The sequence below is a fragment of the Mytilus galloprovincialis genome, chromosome 7 (genome assembly GCF_965363235.1).
Source record: "Mytilus galloprovincialis chromosome 7, xbMytGall1.hap1.1, whole genome shotgun sequence".
Lineage (NCBI taxonomy): Eukaryota > Metazoa > Mollusca > Bivalvia > Mytilida > Mytilidae > Mytilus > Mytilus galloprovincialis.
In genome coordinates this window covers 11,810,581-11,826,823 of record NC_134844.1, presented here as the reverse complement: position 1 = coordinate 11,826,823, position 16,243 = coordinate 11,810,581, and the positions used below count along the sequence as shown (strand labels likewise).

Here is a 16,243-nt window from a genome sequence, read left to right as displayed (position 1 = left end):
TATAACTCAATTCTGGTATTAAAAAACAAATACAAGTAAATAAGAATTTTTTTACATCCTCGACTATATTTCATAGTACGTGAAATTTCAGTTGCGAGTAAACCCCATTTATAACGGTTGAATGCATGCATATTAGGTTTTTAAAAATCATTTGTTTCAGTTATCAGATTTATTTGTCTTAATTACGGAGTCAGAAAAAAAAAATATTTTTATTTGTATACTTTGATTCTTTTGTAACAAGATTTTTTTTTAGAATTTGTCAACTGTTGTAAATATTGACCATTGTATATGTTTTCTTGCATATTTGTAACTCTGATCCTCTTTAGATGTTTAATTAATAATATGTGTGTAATTAATTCATATGGGTAATATTTACTATATCTTTACCTTTTTCAGATTTAACTGGGTTAACCTTTGCATGTTTTTGGTCGCAAGAAAGGTGGCAGTTTGTTATATATGTACTTTTGATGTACTGTTGTCTTCCTTTTATGGGACAATTTTCAAAAAAGATATGTCATTCTACTGTTCGGTATAACATAACGTGTTTGTTTACTGGCACTTTTTTTGGATGAAACACACGTTTCTCATTTTGTTTCAATCTTACTTGAGCCAATCCTTTTATTTATGAATTTTTTCCATTACATGATGCAAATTTTTTTAAAGTATATAATGAAAAGTTTTTAATTTTTATTTGAAATGTGAATTTTTGTAAGAAATCTGTAATTGATAATTAATAGACATCTTTAACATGACAAAGAGAAAACAATATGGGTTTCTGTGATTGGTTGTTAGATCAGATAAATTTTCCAATATAAGCCTCTTTAGTAAGACTATAGTAAAGTAAGCAATTATTTTAGGAATCAGCAAATCCTTTTTGGTAATTTGAGTTGAAGTGCTGAATAATTGATGAACTTTTTCTACTATTTTCTACCGAAATAATTTAAACCATAGGAACATACATTTTTATACTATAAATGTTCTTCATTTTAATACATCTTTCTAAAAAGAAAAATCACAAAAATTCTGAGCTCCGAGGAAAGTTTAAAATGGAAACTCCCAATTAAAACTATAATTATTTTCAAAAAATAAAAAGATTGTTGTCTCGTCTAAATCTAACAGATAACCTTCTTTCTATCATACAATTGGTTTGTTTTTCCGATTTAATTTTGAAACTTTATTTCATTATTGATTTATAAAAAAAAAAAGACATCGTATCAATTCGTTTATTATAAATAATTCCGTCGGTCAATAGATACACAATTTAATATAAACGATATGTTGTTTGCTATGATATTGTTTACTTGAATTTCATATGCTATGATCAGGACTGGTCTCGGTATTAATTATACACGCAATTGTTTTGTGTGTGTTTTTTATGTCTTAATTTTGAAACCTAAATTATTCTAAACCTAGTTGCATCGGTCGGTTGATGAAATCTATTTACCTAGAACTAGAAACTTTCGAATTCTGAAGTTGAAATCATCCTTTTTGTCATAAGGTTTGGTTTTCAATTTTCAAATACTAAAAATTATAATCACAAACATACCGAACTACGAGTAAAATTGAAGACAGATAGACCCTTATCAAATGGCAAAATCAAATGCTCAAACACATCAAACAAATGGATAACGATTGTCATATTCCTGACTTGGTACAAACATTTGTTATAAAGAAAATTGGTATTAAAACTGGTTAAATGTGAGTCAAGACATATGACAGTCTGAACTTATTTGTGGTTCTTTAATTCAAGTCTGATCCGATAGATGCGTTCAACATAGTTACCAAATTTCAAATTTAAAGTGAGCGGGCATCATTTTTTTTAGCAGAACGTCAAACATTTGTCATTTAAACTGAAAAAATAAATTTTGAAAAGTGCTCTCGAACGTTTAAAGTTAATGGGATGGAAAATTGTGACAACAATCTTTTGAAGTTACTTTACAAAATCATTTTTTGAATCAGATTTGAAATTTGTAATTTTTTATGACATTACAATTTTTGATTTCACGAGGATAAACATATTTCAAACTCATTCAATAAAGCAAATATTGAAATTGCTGATCAAAAACATTTTTTAATTTGACTTTATATATTGAAAAAATAAAAATGCTCTAACATGGAGCATTTTTCATTTCACTTTAGATATAGAAAAACGTTGGAGCATTTTTTCAATACGACTTTTTATATTGAATAATAAAAAAAATGCTCTATATATATTGAACATTTTTCATTTTAACATTGTAAAGGTGTAATACCATCAAGCATGGTACTTCACATCCGGTTGTATACGAAAATAGGTCGAAAATATTTCCTTTAATTTGACAGTTGTAGGTAATTAATCCTATATTTTATTGCAGTAACACATTTCTGTGTCATAAACATATGTCTTGGGTATTTCAAAGCACCATTATTTTTTCATTTGGGATTTCAATAGAATATTTTGTAAACTTGAGATTACATGGTTACTAAACCTAATACACAGATTAAATAAGGGGAGAAGTTTGATTGGTAAACTTCCAGCGGTGGTTATTTTCTTATATGAAATGAATGTAATGTGAAATTTTTTTCTATAGTTCTGGACAGGATAAAACGTTACTCATGCCAAGTATTTCTTTATTTGAAACAAAGATAAATTCTGCACATTTTTTGACAAGTGCAAATTTAACAGTCTAATAGGGGAAAATCAATGGTAGTATTACACCTAAATTGAAATATAAAAAAAAATGCTTGTATATGGAGCATTTTTCATTTTGACATCAATAAATTTTATTATGTTTTTTATATATGTGTGATGAGATTGAGAATGGAAATGGGGAATGTGTAAAAGAGACAATAACCTGATCAAAGAGCAGAAAACAGCTGAAGGCCACCAACACAAAAAATGTAAATATGATTGCAAATAAGACAGTTATCCACAATAGTTCAAAAGGAAATGTAAACAATTATGGAATAAAACGGAAAATAATCATAGCCATCATGAACAGATGATCTGATGAAAATAACATCATCATAATCAGATTCAGATACGCCTCTAACTTCTGGTCTGAATCTGACATTCCTTGTTAATTCGCACAACATATTATGCTTTCTGAAGAAGACATGGTTTATTAATATATGAGTAACAAATAACATATTACGGCATGACATGAAAAAGGCAAAATGAGGTCATACCCATATTAAATTACTAGTGATAAACATTCTATGCTTTTCATTGATCGATGCAGTTGATTGGAATGATCAAATCATTATTTTACAAAACAAACAAAACAACAAAGGAAAACACGAAATAACAATTGTTGACAAATGCCAATATAATGAATGTTCAATAAAACATTCGAAATAATTTTTTGTCCATTTTATTGTTGGTAGTGTGTTCAAATAGCATACCGACAACAGATTACCGATGTTGAAATATTGTAGATCGTAATAACAAACACACGATGACAACTGCATGATTGTTCTCAATGTTTACATAGATTTGAATTGAAACAGTGTGGGTTTTGAACACATTTCATTTCACACTGATTCCTTACTTCCACAAATTCCGTAATTCTGTTTAAATAGGAAAAGAATACGAATCACGGCCATGGTTTACGATGTGTTTTGTTTCAAATCAGTAGCGACATATTTTTACAATATTGGAACTATAAATAACAGAACAGTCCTTTAATTTACCTATTATTACATTATGACTGTATAATGATTTGCATGGCCGGTGATGAGCGCATAGAAGGAGACGACATATCCTTTTGAATTGTATGCAATTCCCCTACATCTGTGTGGTTTTTTTTTCTTGATTTGTATCACCTCAATATATCGATGAGCGTACAATGTACTCTTTTTATATATTGTATTCAATTTTTAACATTAATTTAGGTAAGTAGTTTACGTGCCAAAGTAATTACATGAACATCACATTAAGTCACTGGGTATACAGCTGAATAATGCATGAACATCAAATTAAGTCACGATATATGTAGCTGAATATATTAAACGGGTATAAAAATTTGGGTTCGTTTGCTAGAACCAAGATCACTTCTTTTACATAAGAAAATGCCTGTACCAAGTCCGGAATATGACCGTTGTTGTCCGTTCGTTTGATGTGTTTGAGCCTTTGTTATTGCCATTTGCTTAGTAATATTCCGTTCAGAATTTTCCTCGGAGTTCGTTTTTTTTTTATTTTACTTTTTTCCATGTGAACATATGAATATATCAAAATCTAAACCAACAAGCAGGTAAACTATTATGATCAGCAGGAAATGTCTTTGTATGTCAAAATAAGTGTTACCAATTATAAAAGTCCCTATGGACCTTCATGTATTCAGTAATGTATAATCCTAGGATTTGATTTTTGAGGGTTTTGAACGTTCTTTCTGAAGATAAATCCTGAAAAGTTTCGGACGCAAATACTTTCTACGTTTAGTGGACTATATTACGTTTACATTGTTTCTATCACTGTGGTTCCTTTGAATATTCAGTGTTTTTGGTTTATTCATTTTAATATCTATGTATTGTTGCTTTGTGGGTACTTTAGATATAAGTAAAATACATTACAGGGGGCGTTTTGCATGGTTTTAAAAGTGGATGGAGGCAAAACCATTGTTACCAGAGCTAGTCGGTCCAACAAACGATTCGAGGTTCGTGGTTTATATACAGCTCTTACATTATTTCTACATAAACATTTCGTCAGTGATGCAACTGTTACACATGATGCTGTCGTTTATAATGACACAATTCAGTTGAAGATGGATAAGACATCTAAGCAATTGTTGCTAGTTTCTGACTTCTAATTGTGAATGTGTTTATAAAATATACTTGTATTATTCATTATAAAAAATTGTTTACACCAATACATCTAAGGGAGACTATCTTTAATTGATGACACAGGCTTGTAAATTTGTAAATTAAGGCGACAGAAGTGTACCTATGCTAAAATATAATACATCTATTAAAGGATGCACATTAAGGTTTAAATACAATAACTGAGAGAATCCCATAACCTCTGAAAAGAGTGAGACTTGTGTGTCTATAGATTCTAAGTTAAGAAATACTAAATAGTTATCAAAGGTACCAGGATTTTAATTTAGTATGCCAGACGCGCTTTTCGTCTACATAAGACTCATCAATGACGTTCGTATTATAATATTTATAAAGCCTAACAAGTACAAAGCCGAAGAGTAAAAAGTGGAGTTCAATTATTTAGATATGTTGATATGGCAAAGATTTCCTTTGAGTATCAAAACTTCTATGTCGTTTTGTTAGATAATATTTGTAAGAAATAAATAAACTCATTCATAGAAACCAGGCTTGCAATTTTATATTTACGCCAGACGCGCGTTTTGTTTATAAAAGACTCATCATTGACGCTCACGTTTTTAAAATCGTCACTGATCTTTATTACCCAAAAGCGTCTACTGTTTCCGATGCCTTGATACAATCACAACTTTCTTAAAAGTAAATTAATTAAGTAAAATTAATAACAAAAACCGAAATTAAAAAACCATTATCATAATGAGACATGCGATCTTCATAAAAAAGAAAAGCAAAATAGTAAACAACAATTATATGTTCTGTATGAAAACGTCATAGTATTCAAACTGTGTCGTTTGTACTCCTGGGAGGACACAAACATTGTTATTCATTCAAAACGTGATTTACCATTATAAATATACTGTCAAACAACATTTTATATGAAACTATATGATTAAGCCAGTGAAACGCCAAGCAAATCGAATCAAAATCACATTTTAACTGAAGTTCACTTTTGATAAACATTCTATACAGTGGATTTAAAGAAGTTTAACATATACCAAGGATGAATATCTTTTGACTTATTAGTTGTAAATGTCATATATACTCTGTCTCTATTTGTACTGGTGAGCCGGAGTTGAGTTTACTTACTTGTGGAGTTTACTATCGTTCTGGAAATGGCCATACCTATATACTTGAAGTTTATGGAAACTGCAGTTTTTCTAGGAAGCATTTGGTACTTCATTTTCAACACGCATTACAGTACTACCCCAAAGAAATACATATCATGGCAATGTGCAAAGAAACTAGTATACTGGAAAAATATATTCAAAGAATGGCAACTCAGTAATACGGCTGTCCGATTCAAAACAGTGTTCTTGTTGAAAAGGAAAAAAATGTCAGAAATGGTTGAAAAACATATCAACTGATGAAATAAAAATTACGATTATTAAATATGTTTAGTAAAATGTAGATAGCTATATTTTATTTATTCTTCGGTCTCTTTTTCTACTTTGTTTGTATTTAAACACTGGTATCTGGTATATTGCACAATATATTCCGTTTACATACACATTAACTGTGCCAAGTCAGATTTGTGACAGTTGTTTTCCATTAGTTTGATGTGTTTGTGCCATGGATAATAGGCTTTTTCTAGGAGTTCATTTATGTTTTTGTTTTACTGTTGACAATTTTGAGAACTAAATGTTTGACACGTAATGTTGTGCAATATAACAACAGTTAAAACGTTATACATGTGGAGCTATATAATCAAAATATGGAAAACATCCAGTATAGATTTTAAAGTATAGCATTTGAGAAATTATGAAAATATCGGATAAACTTCAAGGACGATTCTACAATATAACTAATAACAATAATACCAGAACAAATGTTACTGCAACAGATGCAAACATCTACAATTCATGGTAAAAATTGTGGAATTTTTCTTCTTCTCGTTCTTGTTTTATTAGAAACGGAGCATTTTCCCACCTAGGATTTTCTTTTGTTTAAGATGAAATTGTCTATTGAAAGAAAAATTGCATTTTTGTATAATTGATACGAACTTGTCTTCGTTTGCACAAAAGCATTTAAATAAAACCTTTTGAGAATTATTCTAAAGGTTATTCGTTTATCTTTGAACAATAATTTGCATTGCAAAAAACATATCTAAATAGTTTGTGCTTACCGAGTACCACTTTATTAAACTACAATCAAATTTCAAGGTTTGATCTTGAAAACAAAAACTGACGTGAATAGTCCAAAAATCAATTAAGAAATATATAAGATTGAAACAGTTTTGAATACAGAATTCTGTATAAAAAATAACTTATGTTTTATATCACAAAATATACCAACAAAATATTTATATCGTTCTTAAATTAAGAGCCGGGTTGACGGTTTGGTATCTTAAGACATACAAACAGGTATCTATTTCACAGCTAACTTTACCAGGAATGTTCGGAACAAATAGTTAGTGAAGCAACAAAATTAAGCTGCATCATGACTTCTATATCAGGACCAAATGAGACCTACTTGACCACGGTAAAGGAAGATCCGTTTACGATTTTGTAATTGAATGTTTATATCATACAAATGGATAAAAAAGGTTTCAAAATGTAGCAAACTCTAAAATAATGCATGAAATATAATCCACAAATGTGTTTCTGTGTTTTGTTTTAGATAGTGCTGATTCATTTAACCTGGTTCTTTCTACTTGTATATCAATTAAACACAATTATCCCTTTATTTGTCTATCTACTGTAGGAGTAACATAGTCAAAGGTTACATGTCAATTTCTGTATTTAATGGGATAAAAATTCGTTTGATATTACAAAGAAAACAGAGACAAGTAAACATTGAGATGAAGGCGAGAAAAATTATCGTTATCGTGCTTAACGGATACTACAAGACTTAATACTTAAAACAATTACGCATTGCTCAATAATACCGGGTGCTTTCAGCCAATCAGACGAGTGTAAATGTTTGTGTCGTCGTGTTAGAACGGCGGCCCATCACTTCATTTGAGGTTACATAGCTTTGGCCTCGTACCGGAGTCCAGAAATCCACCCTTTGTCTAGATACAAAAACTTTCACTTATTACATTGTTAAACAATATGTCAACGGGCTTCCGTACAATAAAAACACTGTTTTATTCCAATCTAATTTAATTTAAATGAACAATAATTTAGAAAGATAGATAGCTGTTAAACGCTTTTGATTATGCAAAGTGGATTTTATTTCCGAACTCCAGATTTTCGGCCGTGGACAAAAATAGGTGAGATATCTTTTTGTAAATATATTTATTTGTGGCAATTGATATTACATATAACAGTGATGACAAACAACTATTGTTTGAAATTATATATATCAATTTTCCTGATATGAAAAAATCTATTTTCCTGGTATGCTTTTTGATATCAAATTCAAAAGTCATACTCTTGTATTTTGGGACAAACAAGACCGTTTGTATGATAACAAAATAATGTAAACGGATAGATATATTATGGCTTCAGAAATATATGTTCTGTTATTTGTATGATGATAAATCTAGAACATTTTTTTTTATGAAAAATGCACATATTTTCGATTTTAGCTTTGGTACGTTGCGTCTTCTTTTAAAATTAGGTTCCTAAATTATGAGATGTTTTTGCAGAATGTTTACATGTAGATACAAGTTTTTACAAATTCTGTCAATATTATAGATCTGCATTACTTATTGTCTACATATTTTCATCTATATAATATTGAAAACACTATGGTCTAGTTTAACACTGCAAATGATTCGATATTTTTGAAAACTTTCCTAGTATAAATGAGTATCATAAAAATAGTGTATGAAAGGATCCGAGCATATTGAATTGTATATATTATTCAAAAGGATATATTTATTTGTGAATTCGATCAGCTAAGATGGACCAAGTGACTATTTGCTGTATACAGAAAAAAAATGCACTGAAGAGCCAATATTAATTTATATAAATTTGGAATGAATATAATTAATATGTAGATGTCTGATTTCGTTTTCCTCATATGAGGGCTTCGGATTCCTGTGATCCGCTTCCGAAGAATTGTTTTAACTACAACATAAGTTGGAAAATTGAATTTAAATAGAACAAAAATAGAAACAAAGGTCAAGAGAAATAAATAGAAAATTTGAGATTTATTTCACTTAACCACTAAAATGGTTATAATGGCTATTGTTTTATGTCATGCATAATACCCTTAAAGGTAGCGTTGCAGTAGGTTTTAAAAATCAGAACCTATGCTAAGAGCTAATTTAATTACATAAACGGTAACAATTTTTCTGCACCAGATGAAATATTTATTCATGTTGAGACATAAGAACAATCAAAGTTAACTGTAATTTTAACATGATACATTCAACCTTTAATAAATGAAACAATTATATACAATAGATGAATCTTACACAGGAACGAGCACAGTTTTGTTAATAAGTGCAAAATTAATTGATATTTACAGCAGTAGTTCTATGTGTTCAGCCCTAGCTTCCTCATGACTGTTTTGTATTTGTTATACAAATTCTCATTTATTTCCTGTTGTGGTAGATTATGCCAAAACTCAATTTTGCTGAAACATTTGATTGATTATTTTTTTCTCGTCTAATTTGTAATTTAGACAATAAGAACATTTGAGAATTCGACTTTGAGACTTAAATTTTCAAAAAAACAGAATGTTCTTCATCCTCCTCTGACTTATCGTTATAAGAATTAACTTTTCACTTGTTTTTTTTCCTGTCAGAAAATATTAGATGTCAGCTTAATTTATAAGGTCTTTACCATTAGCTGTATTCGCAAAACCTTTTGGAATTGTAAGTATGAAATGCTTCGTACTCTAATTGGAATTCAACATTTTTGATTCGAGTGTCACTGGTGAGTCTTTTTTAGACGAAAATCGCATACGGCGTACAAAATTTCAAGCTTGGTATATATGATTATATACAATAACTTTCTGGCTTTAAATAAAGACTGGAAATTGTTAACGTCTGCCGCATTAAGAAATAAAGAGGTTGTCGTTAAAGTTTCGAATAATGGAGTTCATTAGTAACCTGTATTTTTTTTTTTTTTTTTTTTTTTTTTTTAATCGTGTTTGAAGGTTTCTATGATTAAACTTAAGTAGAGAGACATGAAACCAAATTAACATTATATTTTTCTCGATAAAAAAAAATTGTTACTAGTTAAACCTATTGTTCGATAGGGGAAACTTTAAAAGTCGAGATATGTATAACATGTCTTGGTTTATTTTGGTGGGTTTTTTTTTTTGGTTTTTTTACCGATGATTAATTGTACAGTGCAAAATTTATTTAAAGCCAAAATGATACAAATATATTACAATGTCTAGTTCATGTTATAAATATCATAAACCACTAACGATATAAACCTATAGTAAAATGTATGCACCTATATTATGTCATTTGCCGTTATTTGAAATTTCCTTATTCTTAAAGGGAGAAATAAAATCATTTAAATTAATTAAAGTACTTGATAAGAATGCGATAAACTTTAGTTTTTTTGTTACGTAAAATGTATTAATAGAATGAATCAGTAAACTATTCATTCTACAGAAAATGACCTCATTATTTGGCATAAACATGTGTAATCTTCCTTCTTCCTTTTTTGAAATAAACATATGCATTAGAGAAAACAGATAAGTATATTTATTAGTGGAAATAAATATGAATATACATTAGAATAAAAACAAAATATACTATATATCCTTGCCCGGCTTTGGTTATACTTTGTGTTCTCTTTGGTTTATTGGCTTTAATAAATTTTGAATCTTCAAATATGTTGGCAGCAAGCATCAACGAAAGAACATTTAGTGTCGAAATGAGCATTTGTAGCCGTAAAATTTGGAACCGTTAATGTTATCATATCAGCAATCGATCAGTCGTCTTTGTAACATTCTAACTATTTCAATCGTTCAGTCCCTCATGTTCTTTGCTTTGACGATCACGACTGCGTGTGACTGGGTAATCATGTAACTAGCGAAGTGTGGACAGCAGTGGATGTCTACCATAGTGTAGTACCTTCTCCTCCGTCAGGTTCAATATTTAAGTTCCCATTTTTTGTTTGTTTTAACCCCGATTCAGGACACATTTACTAAACATCAAAAAAACTGACGTGGAATAGAAGTTAAAGTCGTTACACATATTATTTTAAACAAGAGGAAATAATAGAAAACGGACCCTCTTCAAATATAACCACATGGTAAATAGCATAACAAGTTACCCGTCTTATATGACCACAGGATAAATAACAGAACAGCAAACCCGTCTTACCACAGGATAAATAACAGAACAAAAGTAGTTTAAAGTTTTAAGACCTTTTGAACTTTCGGTGTCTAAGAAGCTATTAGGTAATGATGGATTTGTTATGATAAGTTGAAGAGTGAAAGTGTGTTGAAGTCAGATAAATACAAACACATGTCCCATTCTTATTATTCGAGCAGTTCCAATCATTTCATCTTTTAAAACGTTTTTTTGTTGAGTAAGATGAAATAAAATGCAAGTAACGGGGTGTGGAATGGGTACACAGCATAAAGAATGATGGGGCAAGATGCCAACATACAGAATACCGAAATGAAGGCCCACTACAAACCCTCACTTTAGGGTTTAATCCCTTTTTTGCCGTGTTGCTTTTGTAACACAAGTTAAACTCACCTTTGGATTATATTGCATCAGTTATTTATAAAATCTACAATTAATTTCTGAACAATTAGGCAAACAAATTGAAAATTAAAACTCTGTGAAAAAAGTAGACGATATAAGAACAAATATTCTAAAAAATAATTTAGGCTTTGTTCAAAATGAAAATTACACTTTATAAATTGTATGTGCCCTTAGCGGGGTGCCTTTCTGAATTTAACTTAAAAAGGTAAAATTTTCATAGCCAATGGTACATAAAAAAAACTAAACACGTATAAAGTTATTTCACCAAAAGAGACCCAAAAGTGATAGCCAATCCCGCTAAGGTCAGTTTACCTGAGGGAGATTCCTGATAATTTCTCAAGTTCTCATCAGATAAATGCATGACAGTACTGAAGAACGCAATTGGTTTATTTTGATCTTTATCTTGAATTTTGTACACAACTTCACTACAAATTCGTTTCGCATATTCCCATAAATTCCTGCATTTATCTCCCTTTAGCTAAGTATGACCATCTATGATTTGTCTTAGATATCAAATTCAATTTCAATTTTTGTCTTCGTAAATTTTGAAAGTTAGTCATCATACTGCACAAATATTATCGAAGTTTTTTTGTGTGTTCGGTTTTCCCGCTAAAATGTTGCAGAACAAAAAAAGCATGCAGAACAATTAAGGACACCCAGGGTATGGTGATCTGGTAGTGTTTATTCAACTCATATCACCCCAGTTAGAAAAGAGGAGTTTGAATGTAATACCAGTTATTGTAGTGTTTTTCTATAGCTCTACTGGGAGCAAAGACGTATGTATAACATATGATGACGAAGACAAAATCTTTCAATCAATTCAATCGTGGTCTGCAGCCAGCATGTCAGTAACTGCTAGTATTTCTTTGTTAATTTATGTTCTTCATTGTCATTTGCTTAGTTCTGTTCTCTAATCTAATATCGGACTCGGACTAAGTGTGCATGTACATATTGCTTTGTGTTTGTTTGTTTTTTACTTTGGCTAGAATGGATTGAGATCTCACAAATCATGTTTAAACCCACCGTAATTTTGCGTTTGTCCTAAGTCAGGAACCTCTGACCTCTGTTAGTCTTGTATGAATTATTTTTAAATTTTGGTTCAATTATATCTTTTGGAGTGTGATGTCCATTTCTGCTGAACTAGTATACATTGGTGTTTATGGGCCATTTGAAGCCCGCACTAAGGTGCGGGGTGTTCTCGCTCCGTGTGTCGAAGACCCTTTGGTGGACTCAATGTTATTTATAGTTTTATGAACGTATCAACTGTTATTTCACAAATTCTGTTGTATGCCGCTTTCTAGGCTGTCAAAACCACTAAAACTTGTCGGAATCATCCGTAGCAATCCCATCCAAGTATGTCAATCGTAATGATGTTGCCAACCGCTGATGATTTGGCAATAAACGCGTCACGTCTACTTATATTCATCTCAGTTGCCGATTGGTCAATATTATGAAACATTGAAACATTGAAACATTGAAACATTTTATTTCACTAAAGGCCTCATATGAAGCATGATAGTACAACAATATAACAAATAAGATATAATGCATGAACAAACATATTTACAAATGCATGAATAAATGGGAAGGTAAATATCATTTGTAAATTGACATTACAATTTTACAGAACTTGGCTAAGCCAACAAGAACAAATTTATCTTTGCTGTTCATTAAATTAGAGAAACTCATAGTATTTGGAAAAGTCTAAATAATCTCGGAGTTATCTGATCTTGTTTCATTTTCATACGTAAAGTCAAAAGAGAGTCTGAATGACATTGACGTCATTGGAAAATTTGAATCTAAAAAAGGAAACTCGTTACTTATTAGACATACCACAAATAAGACTTGTTAGGTTTTTTTTTCACGGTATCTTTTACAATTTTACTAACTGTGTGATAAGTTCTATTCAGACAAAAAAATAACAGTTTTTTTCTGAAACAGTTTTTATAATTAATCATTTATGGCGAGACGTTCATTGCCAAATTTTCAGCGGTTGGAAAAATTATTACGATTGACATACTTGGGTAGGATTGCTACGGATGATTTCAACAACAAATGTAGGCTATTGTAAAGATAAATCAATTTAGAAGTTACAAGTTTTAGTGGGGTTGACATCCTAGAAAGCGGCATATAACGGAATTTCGTCACTGCCTGACATTTTTCGAAAATGCAAGTTAAGTACCTTGTGTTATATATTAAGGTATATAGGAAATTTTTCTCTGAGACAAGAGCCAGTGCACGTGCAGATAGAAACATACTGAGATTTATAAAACATCCAGAACATTGACAAGGAAAATTAAAATAAAAAAGAGAAAGAAAAGGTGTCTCATTTTTTTCAAATACAGGAATAAGGACGTCCTAGTCTTTGGGAAATTCAAATGCCAAGGAAAATAATTACCGATATAATAATTATAGAATTATAAAGAGTAACTTAAATTAAAGTGGATTCAATTAAAAAAAAATGATATTTTCACCCAAAAAATTGATATTTTCACCAAAACAAAATATATTTTCACCCCCAAAAAATATATTTTCACCAAAAAACATGCGTTCTTACAATAATTAAAAATCTTTATAACATAGTGTATATGCGCCCATTCAACCAATCTTCTTAATTTATGCACAATTATAAGAAATTCAACATGTCATTTTGTAAACATTGATAAACTTCTGAGGTACGATCTCTTCTTTGATTGTGTTTTGTGTTGCTCAGTCTTTAGTTTTCTGTGTTGTGTTTTGAATATTGTTGGTTGTCTTCTGGTCTTTTTTCTTTTTTCCTGCCATGGCATTATAAGTTTGTTTTCGACTTATGGGTTTGAATATCCCATTTAATATCTTTTGCTGCTCTTTTTTAAACCTCAATTTTGTTAAAAAAAAAAAAAAAAAAAAAAAAGAAAAGAAAAAAAAGGATTCGATATGAAAATGTAAAAACATGTGTTACTTGATGGATTTACTGGATGTACATAAGTAGATACAGTGGCGACCAGAAGTAGATACAGTGGCGACTAGACGGACTTAACAATAAGAATTCCTCATTGACCACATCAATAAATCAACAACAAGAAGATCAATCCTTTTAAATTTTCTTCTTTACTTAACAAAGTTTTGTTTAAATATTCTTAAAATGTTTTTCTTTGAAATTTTTATAAACATACAGAGAAGACAGTTTTATTACTCATTTTATCTTCAAACTTAGGTACCTGTCTCATGAACATCAAAGGAAAACAGATTTACCGACAGTAGCTAAAGCCCGATTAGCACACCTCAATCCAAACGGATTCGCACAAACTTTCTACATTTTTATCAGATAAATTAAAAGTAGACAAAATTTTAGTCCAATGCTGAATGATAAATCTGTTGAATTAGATTTTTCGTAAATTGAAAGCGAGTGAAATTGATCAAATAAAATAACCGGTAGAATTTTGATTGGATAAAGACTAAATCTGAAAACACGAGATAGGGTAGAGTTTACACATGATAGTATTATATAGATACGTGAGTGTAAGAAAGAAGAATGCTCTAATTTGTTAGTCGTAATGATAATTAAACGTTAAAACATACATAAACATGTTGAAAGTTTGTATTTGATGTTAGCGCCGTGTCTCCGGTGAAAATTAATGACTGATTGATTTGGCCGGAAAATGAAATAACTTTGTGACAATACCGTTACTACACTTTAATGTCAGTGTGATTTTGTCATTTATCTGTACATTTATTTTGGAAATATCGTGCATAGGCATTTTTATTTAAAAAAAACAATTGGAAGGTTTTAACAATTTTTGCTTTTTCTGTAAAAATGTTGACAATGTGTCTAGTATCTGTAGATTTGTTTTATGTTTTTACGATCGGCACGTTGTATGCACATTTTATTTAATTAGTATGAATAAAAAAAAATACGATGCAAATACTTGTTGAAAAATTAAATATGTTATCCGAATGCTTTATTTAACAATTATACTTTGGCTAAATGTCATTAAGAAAAAGCTAAGCTGCGGGACTGATATTCTTAAAATCGCTTAAGTTAAGATACTACAATCGCAGAAGCAGATCTAATTTGTCGTATGACTTGTAGAAAAATCAGTTCGTTTAAAAAAAAATCTTAACTCAATCAGCAATAACTAATATCTTTGTTATTTGAATAAATCAATAAATCCTTATATTTATCAAAATCATTTTTAATTATCATCTCCGGCTCAGGGTGCGACTCACACCCACAATCGCACCAATTGCGTGTTTGATACTGGGCGTTAAAGGTGGATAATTTCCTGTAAAATGTGTGGTTTAGGTACACATCATAAAATAACAACTGAATTAAAATTTTGTAATGTTTGTATTCTTTAAATGCATTTTATGTATTGAGCAAATAATTTGAAGTTTATTTTAATCGTAGATTAATGATTTTATTTTCATTACCAAAATAATTTGAAAATAATGTGAAATAGATTTATCTAAAGGAAATGTACACAATAGTTTGGTTCAATTATTTGGCAATTGTACAGACTTGGAATATATTGTCTATTCCTTTCAATAAATAAAGAATAAAACTTTAAGAAAACTAAAACCTGGAAATGTCTTAAATTATAACAACACTTATATATAAGTTATTCAAAAATTATTCTAGTTTTTAGAAGATTGTTGACTTATTTGCAAACATTCCACAGCCTGTTATTTTCATATTGTTATAACACTAATTAGTCTCTAACCAGTGAGGTATGTATCCATAATAACATTAACGATACCAATGCGTATGCACCAGATGCCAATTCGACACTCAATGTATCTTCAGTGATATTGCAAAGCCAAAAT

General features: G+C 30.0%; 1 protein-coding gene across 1 annotated transcript in view; it reads left to right on the top strand.

The window, feature by feature from the left end:
• Positions 1-7,879: 7,879 nt before the first annotated feature.
• The window catches only part of LOC143082314 (DNA-binding protein RFX6-like), a 74,817-nt gene continuing 66,453 nt past the window's right edge, over positions 7,880-16,243 (top strand). The window contains exon 1 of the mRNA XM_076257953.1: positions 7,880-8,023. Within this exon, the coding sequence (XP_076114068.1) occupies positions 7,969-8,023 (55 nt within the window). The 5' untranslated portion in view covers positions 7,880-7,968. The remainder of the gene's footprint in view (positions 8,024-16,243) is intronic.